The sequence below is a fragment of the Equus asinus genome, chromosome 22, assembly GCF_041296235.1.
Source record: "Equus asinus isolate D_3611 breed Donkey chromosome 22, EquAss-T2T_v2, whole genome shotgun sequence".
NCBI classification, from domain to species: domain Eukaryota; kingdom Metazoa; phylum Chordata; class Mammalia; order Perissodactyla; family Equidae; genus Equus; species Equus asinus.
The window spans coordinates 50,958,375-50,966,632 of NC_091811.1; the positions used below are offsets into that span (position 1 = coordinate 50,958,375).

Consider the following 8,258-nt stretch of genomic DNA (forward strand, 5'->3'; position numbering starts at 1 on the left):
AAATGGAGCCAACTTCTTTATATATGTTATATTTTTCATTAATAAATAGGTTTTCTTCTTTAAACACAGAACATATAACAGATTGAAACATTCCCCCCTCCCCCCGATTCCAAAGACAAGAGTCTATAAAACAAATGCCAGCTGTACTGCCCTAAAGGCAGAAAGAGTCTGGTGACCCCCACCCAGCCCTGCCCCCTGCAGCACCACCACCCCCACACTGTGAGAGAAGGGGGTCTGGGGCTTCTCCCTTGGACCGTGGGGACTTAGGTGAGAAGCATGTGAATGTATGATGTCACCTCTCCATGAGGCATGGGCTATGCAAAGATGAGGTTTCCTTCTCATCGGCTCTGACCAGCTCCTGCCCTTCAGTTTTGAAGCACCCGGGCTCAGCTCCCAAGGGAGCTGCCTCTTGGCTTCCCCACTCTCCACTCCTCTGTGGCCTCCTCGGAGGGGAAGGGAAGGGCTCAGAGACCCCTCTCATCCCCTGGCCTGCATGGAAACGCTGTGTGGAAGAGGCATGATGCTGAAGGTGAGGCTCCTGTAGGCCCCCGAGCCCCTGAGGCCAGCATGCCCCATACCCCCACACCTTTCCTTCCTCTGGAGTGGGGGGCACTGGGGCAGCTGCCCCCTCCACCACCTAGTGCCTGGCTTGGGGTGTGATGGTTCTTTCTTAAGTGTCAGGTCCTCAAGCCGGGCCTGGCTCTTTCCTCATCCCATTCCTGTCTCCTTCCAAGCCCTCACCGTGGCCATCTGAAAAACTCGTGTCCAGAGTCCTAAATTGTCTCATCCTCCCTCTCCCCGTGCCTCTGCAACCCAAGGGAGGAAGTGGGAGGTTGTCTCCCCTCTCCAACCCCCATTTCACATGATGGAACAGCTTTTGGCCTTTTCCTTCTTGAAGGTGGAAGAGATGAGTTCAGAACGACTGGGCAGGTGGAGCAGTCGCTTGGAGAGGCTTCGGACGGGGCTCTTCGGGGGCATTGTGCTGGACTTGTTCAGACACACCATGGACGCTGTCCGGAAGATGCTGTGGATACTCTTTTCCGAGGTGAAAGCCGAGCCTTCCAGGTAGATTTCTGCACCCAGCTGCTTGGCTATTGCGCAGCCCTGTGGGGGGGGTGGGGGGTGGGAGGGAGTCATCAATGCAGTGGTCCAAAATGGCTCTGAAACACCACCTTCTGTGGTTAGTGGTACTCCCCAGGACTACTCTGGATGGGACCCAACTGCCAGTCCCCTACTACCACCCTCTGCTGACTTTTCTGAAGGTGAAGCCTCACTGTACCTTAGATTCACCTGGAACACTTTTAAAACCATACTGATGCTAGAGCAAGTAAATCAGAATTTCTTGGGGTAGGGCCCAGGCATTAGTCTTTTTAAGAGCTCCACGGATGATTCTAACGTGAAACACTGGTTTAAAAGAAATGATCTGGGCTGGCCCCGTGGCCTAGTGGTTAAGTTCGTGTGCTCCAATTCGGTGGCCCAGGGTTCACCAGTTCACATTCTGGGCACGGACCTAGCACTACTCATCAAGCCATGCTGAGGCAGCGTCCCACATCAAGGAACTAGAAAGACCTACAACTAGGATATACAACTATGTACTGGGGTCTTTCAGGAGGAAAAAAAAAGAGGAAGATTGGCAACAGATGTTAGCTCAGGCCAATCTTCCTAAGAAAAGAAAAGAAAAATAAAAGAAATGATCTTCACACTTCTATGTGCATAAGAAATTATCCAAATTAAAATGATTATTTTATTATCAATAAAAATGCAGTTCCCATATCTTTCTCCCAGAGTGACTCTCTAGGTATGGAGTCAGGAATTCTAACAAGCACTTCTAGTGAGTAAACGCATGTGGCTCCATAAGAGCAATCTGAGAACCACTGGCACACACAGGAATGTCTCACCTGCCAACCTATAGCATAAATCTGGGTAAACAGGAACCCCCCACCTCTATCTAGGTGACTAGTTTGCTCCTTATAGATGGCCCCCTGGAATACCAGTTCTCTTGCATAGTGAAATAATTTGAGCAAGGGCTACATTTCAAGCCTTCTACCTGTGGCCTTCCCCACCCCACCCCTCAACACACACACACACACACACACCTGCTCATAGGAGATGGGTGCCTGCTTCTGGTGGGACAGCTCCATCAGAGTGCTCAGGTCTGTTCGCAGGTCTGTCTTGCAGCCAATAAGCAAAACACGGGTGCTGGGACAATAATCTAGGATTTCTGTCCTCCACTGAAGAGCCATGCATGACAAAGGGAAGGGGAAGGAGGAAGGAAGGAGTCAGTAGCTGACAGATACCCAGAGAAGCCCAGTTGGCAACGTCACACACAGCATCCAGCTTATCACCAGCCCAGCCCTCTCTCTGAGTCACAGCATCGCCACTGCACTAATTACATCATCTTCCTGCCCATGAGCCCTTTGGGGCCACAGGAGTGCTGACCCAAGAGCCTGGGCCCTCATTCAACAGCCGAGTCACCAGAGAAAGCACAGAGGCAAATCTCCTCCCACTTCTGCCAAGCAGACAGGGCATGGATCAGCCCCTTCAGCCCAGTCAAATGGCTTCACAAGTCCAGAAAGCCAGCGGGAAGCCAACCAGTTTCTTTCCAAGGGAAGGAGATAATCCTAGAGTCTTCTGGAAAACTAGGCTAGTTCCACAAGGTATCTTGGGACTCCTCAGTATGGGCAGACCTTGCCACCCGGACCAAGACATTTCCTACCAGCAGTTCGGCTCAGGCCTGCCTGCCTTGCCCAGTCCCAGTGGGCCTGGGATCAAGGCCTATAGAAGCTGCCTCCAAAAGGCCCCATCCCCAACCCCCAAACCATATCACCGAAAGGTTCTCTGACTCTCAGTCCTTTGCTTCCTGAGTCTTCCACACCATCCCCCTTCTAGGCCTCTGGCAGAGCAGTATAGGAGAGTGGCAAGGGGACAGGAGATCTGGTCCTAGTCCCAGAGCTGTAGCTAATGGTGTGGCCTTGGGCAAATCTCTTCTCTCCTTGGCCTCAGTTTCTTCCTTTTACACCAATGGGGATTAAGTGACAAGGTCCCCAGGAATCCTTTTTGTTCTCAAGCTGAGCTTGAGATTGTAGAGTTTATCCAGCCTTACCTTCTTGAGTGCACTGTCCACTGTCTCCGGACGGCTGATATCAAAGCATAATAATACTGCATCTGAGTCGCTGTAGCAGAGTGGACGGACATTGTCATAGTAGGGAGATCCTGGTACAGGAGAGAAAGAGCTGATGGTGAGCCATGGCATTTTCCCTCTCCCACAGGCCTACACCCAAAGAATCCTAAGAATATCATTCTCAGTCCCTTAGGTTTGTTGGCCCCACCCATCTCCCAGGGAAATGTGCTGCAGCCTAGAAGCTTGTGACCTGACTACCTGCAAAAGGCAGTGCAAGAGTATCATCTTTCTTAGTCCTGAAAAGGGGAAAGGTGGCAAAATAAAAGGGGTGGAGTATAATTTGACCCTGTCTGGGTCTTACAGTGGGCTGAATTTAAGGTCTGCCAGTTTTCTGAGTCATAGAGGAAGATGCGCCCACCCCTGCAGAGGGACCAGGGCTGTTTAATGTCTCTTTTCTAGAGTCTGCCTGCCTTCTGCCCAACCTCTGCTCCCTTCCTCTGCTCCAGGGTCCCCCTAGTGAAGAAACAAACCTGCCTGTTATGTAACTGTCTGACCTGCTTCTTTGCCATGGGGTCAGAACTCTAGGAGGCTGGTAGAGCAGAGAGAGCATCAAGGATTCATTGTCCCACTCCTCCTCCCACCCAAATCAGCTCACACTGAAAAAAGCAAAAGGAAAGCTAGAGCCCTACCCACCCCCCCCCCACCCCCCAAAGATCACAGGGAGGCAGTCTCAAAGACAGCACCACCAAGAGCTGGGGATTTAGAGGCTTGAGTGAGGGTCCTTCACTGGGAGGGGAGTAGGCATTGCAGACCCAGGTGGTCCAATATGGTAGGATGCTAGGGGCTGAGTCTGCCCCCTCCACCCTGGGGAAGGAACAGTAGCAGATTTGGAACCCAGACAATTCGTGCTCAGAATAGCAAGCAGCCCCTCTCCCTGCACCGCAATTGCCATGGAAACTGGGGGGTATCCAAGCTGGGGGGGGGGTTGGTCATAAAAAAAAAGGAGTAAAGGAGACCTGGGATATCTGCCTGCTCTTTCAGCAATCCACCCCCATCCCCTCTCTGAGGTGGGGTCTCATCCTGGCAGCACTGAGCAAAGAGAGCACTGCAGCACGGGGGAGGGGGAGAGGAGGAGGCCTCCATCTGGCTCCAAGCGATCCCCCTCCCCTAAGAGAGTAAGTGAATAATGGGAACAGGTTCGACCCTGGCCCCAGTGTTGGGAAGCCCCAGGCCACACACCTCTGCCACTTCCTCCTTTTTTGTGGGCACCTAATTTGAAAGAGGGAGTTTGAGCCTGCATCCTTTGGGAAATTGAGGGGTGGGGATGCGACACGGGGAATACAGACCACCTTGCTGATTTTCTATTATCTGGATTGGGATTCAAGGGCTGCCTTCTGGCTGTGGGAGGAGGGGGGAAGCAGCAGGGGTGGGGGAGCTTTGAGGCGGTGGTAGTAAAAAGAGATGAGCTGCAGTAAGATTCTGGGAAGAGTGAGAGGTGGGCATGGTACAGCAGATGAAAAACCATATATCATGCAGCCAAGCTGCATTCCAGTCTGATCTCGCCAGCATAGAACAGTCCAGGATAACCAGACCCTGCCTCCCAAGCCCTGGAGCTGTAACAGAGAAAAGCACACCAGGTTGAGGAATTTGGGTTTGGTTTGGTTTTGAGGAGGGTGGAGCAAGAGGAAGTCTCCTTTTCTTTTCACACATCCCCTACCCCCAATCTTTTCAAATCTCAAAATCAGATCATAGGAACAAGAGCTCTTAGGAGGAGTAGGGCCAGCATATTTATTATCTGTAACAGGAAATCCTGAGTGCTTTATAGTTCCTCTTTAAACTCAGCCTGAATATGCATTTTTGGAGAGGAGTCGATTTGATTTTCTTTCTCCTATTCCTGGCTTTTAGTCCTTAATTATGACTCTGACCCCAGGCTATTAAAAAAGGACTAGAGGAAAGAGATAATGGGAAGGGGTCACAATCAAAGCAAAGATCAACCTAGCACTGAGGGTTTAGGGCTGAGAGCCTGGAAAAATATTGCTTTCTACATTCCAGAAGGACACAACATCTTCTACCTCAGCCCAGAATGGGGGGAAATGGTCAAAGCCAACACCCCCCACCTCCTGCCACTGTCCACAGTGTGACTATGCCCCACATTAAGCCATCTCCCCCACCCGCCAAAACAGTGATGATGCATCGCTTCATCCCTGAGCCGCAGCGGCATGACGAGTAGAGCCGAGCTGCGGCAGGCGAACAGCAGTGGCCCACGATGGAATGCAGGAGAGAAAACTGAGTCAGGAGCAATATTTCCCCAAAAGCAGGCTTGTCTCCCTGCCTCGACCACAACTGCCTCCAGCAGCAGCACTGCCACCTGCCTGCTAATTGGCTTTGCTCTGGGGCAGTAAAAGCTGTGTGTGTGTGTGTGTGTGTGTGTGTGTGTGTGTGTGTGTGTGTGTGTGTGTGTGTGAAGCTGTGTGTGTGTGTGTGTGTGTGTGTGTGTGTGTGTGTGTGTGTGTGTGTGTGTATGTGTTGGGAGTGGAAATGAAGAAACCCTGTCTGACTGTCCCCCAGTAGTCTTCAGAGGTCCACTCACCTCACCCTCCCAGACCTCTGAAGGGTGGAGCGATACTCAAAGAAATGAGTAGCTTCTGGGGTTGCATCCACTCTGCACCCCTAGACCAGCCAAGTGAGTTGACCAAACCCCTCTCCCATCCCCAACCAAGGAATCTTCAGGTCCCTTTCTGAAGATGGCACCATACTCCTTCTCCTCACCCAAGAGGGAAACAATTTCTAAACGGCAGCAGCCTCAGCAGCCCCATGGAGGTGGGAAGCGGGGATTTGGGGCCAGCAGTCTTACCTGACGTGTCCCAGAGACTGAGCTCCACTCGCTGTTCCTCTGTCTCCAAGCAGGCTGTGTAATTCTCAAACACGGTGGGCACATACGTCTGTGAAAAAGAAAAGAACTGGTCACACTCTGGGCACCCCTACCCCATAATCCTCCCCATTACTGCTGGCTACACAAGAAGCCACTCACCCTGGTGAGACACTAAAGTGGCAGAAGATAAGGGGCCAGGGGAGGGGATGCCTGGGGCAGGAGAAACCACATAGGACAGGAAGGAGGGGAGTGTAGATGCACAGGCACTTGGTACACTGAAGTAAGAAATGTGAATGACTTCCAGCCAGGGGCAAGCCCCCCATATCCTAGATGGCCAGGGAGACACACACACACACAGATTCCTCTCGTCCCCAGATTTGCCTGTCTCCCAATTAAGGAGCCACAAGCCAGTTCTAGCTCTTTATCTTCTCCCCACAAGCCCCTTGGTCCAGCAGAACAGCAGAAAGAGGCAGCAGCAGCCTCCCTGGGGACGTGCTCATAGAACCTTTGCGGATGGGGTGACAAGACAGGCAGGTATTACGTCAAGAAGAAACCCCAGACTCTCAAATGCCTCCAGTTCCCTCTCCTGAGAGCAGACTCCAGAATGAAGGGAGGTGGGAGGGGATTTGATTGGGGCCTATGGGTGAAGAGGTGAGGAGGAGCCAGCAGGGCGGCAGAAGTGGAACAGGTCTCAGGGGAGGCTAAGGCAGCGCGGTCCTCCGCTAGAAGGCGGCTAAGGATGGGGCGGGGCGGGGTGGGGGAGACAGATCCCCTGGGCAGCTAGGAATCTACCCCGGAACAGGTAGGCAAGGAGAAAAGCCGGCCAGCGGGCGGCCGGGCAGCTCACCTCGGGATAGCAGTCCTTCGCTAACACCTGTAACATCGCTGTCTTCCCACACTGCACATCCCCCACCAGAACGAGCTTACATCTGGCCACGACCGGCTGGGGGGCCCGTCTCTCCTTCATGGCTGCGGGCTCCGCGGGACCTGGACTCCGATTCAGAGAGGAGGGTTGCGCCAGGTGCGTCTCAGCACACAAACTCAGCCGGGTTCCCTGCCTCCCTCCTACTGAAAATGAGGCCAACACAGCCCCTTTATATCTCCCTGGCCGAGCCAATCACAAGAGGAGGCGGTCTCTGTCCAGGCCAATCCCTGAGGTGGGATCCCCTCCAGCAGCCAATGGTAGGAGGATCTGAGTCAGTGCCCTCTTCCTCCCTTCCCTTTTTCTTAAAGCTGCACCATTGCTTCCTCCGAAAGGGGATTCCCACGCTGTTTTCCATCTGTATTTGGGAAGAGGGAGGGAACTTGAAGCAAAATTAAATGGTCTTGAGTGTCCACCAATTAGTGCCAAAAACAATAAACTAGCCATCAACGCAGAAAGTGAGGTTAAGCTGGAATTGCCCCAAGAGAAGAGCAGGACCTGCCTAAACTATAGACGAGTGGCACCCCGGATGTGTGCGGGGCCTAGCCCCAGGGATCTCCCACCTCTTTGTTCCATCTAATCTTCATCCAAACCGGTTCCCATTTCTGGCTTCCCCTCCCAGAAGCTCCCTCTGTACCCCTTTATTAGCTCCAGCTGTACCCCTTTCAACACCCAAGTCTCTTCCTTAGGAATCACCTTCACTAAAAAAGTAAATAAATCAACAAGCCTTCTTTCATCATTTGGAAAAAACCTACACAGCTTCTGACCCACAGATGGGCAGAGAGAAAGGAAGGGGGGACTCTGGTAAGTGGGGATGGGAGAGAGGAGGAGAACAAAGCACACAAAGCCACTGTCTGTTTGGCTGGACAACCTCTTACCCATGCCTGGCAGGAGCTGCTTAGGGGTGTTTGTTCTGCTGCCTGGGTTCAGCTTCCTGGATGAATCAGGCATAGGTCCAGTTTCAGGCTGACACCTGCTGATGCCGACGCGCTGCGTGTGTCACCTGGTGAAAGTCCAGACTGGAAGACTGGGGCTCTAGGATTAGAAAGCTGGAGGGCAACCTAAGGTTGAAATGAGCTACCTAACTGCCTGCCAGCCCTGCCCCTCAGAGCCCATGCATCTTAAGGCAGCTCTCCGCTAGCAGAACCATGGGATGTACATAGCTTGGATAACCCACTGGTTATTCAGGAACAAAGGCAGCCTAAATAAGGCCTCCTGGGGATCAGGGACTGGATTAGACTGACCTTGGGCAAAAGTGAGAGCACTCCAGAGTTCATCCTTAGGTCCTGTCCCCTTGTCAAGCCCAGTGCCTCTGGAGCAGGCCTCGTTCCATCTGAGCTTTA

General features: G+C 52.6%; 1 protein-coding gene across 1 annotated transcript; it reads right to left on the reverse strand.

Annotated features, from left to right (window-relative positions):
• Positions 1-7,069, reverse strand: RND1 (Rho family GTPase 1). The gene is made up of 5 exons (XM_014850026.3): positions 6,841-7,069; positions 5,976-6,063; positions 3,104-3,213; positions 2,097-2,231; positions 1-1,104 (listed from the first exon to the last, which is right to left on the reverse strand). Exons 1-5 carry the CDS (start codon positions 6,958-6,960, stop codon positions 859-861), a joined length of 699 nt encoding a protein of 232 aa, XP_014705512.1. The 5' UTR covers positions 6,961-7,069; the 3' UTR covers positions 1-858.
• Positions 7,070-8,258: the final 1,189 nt, after the last annotated feature.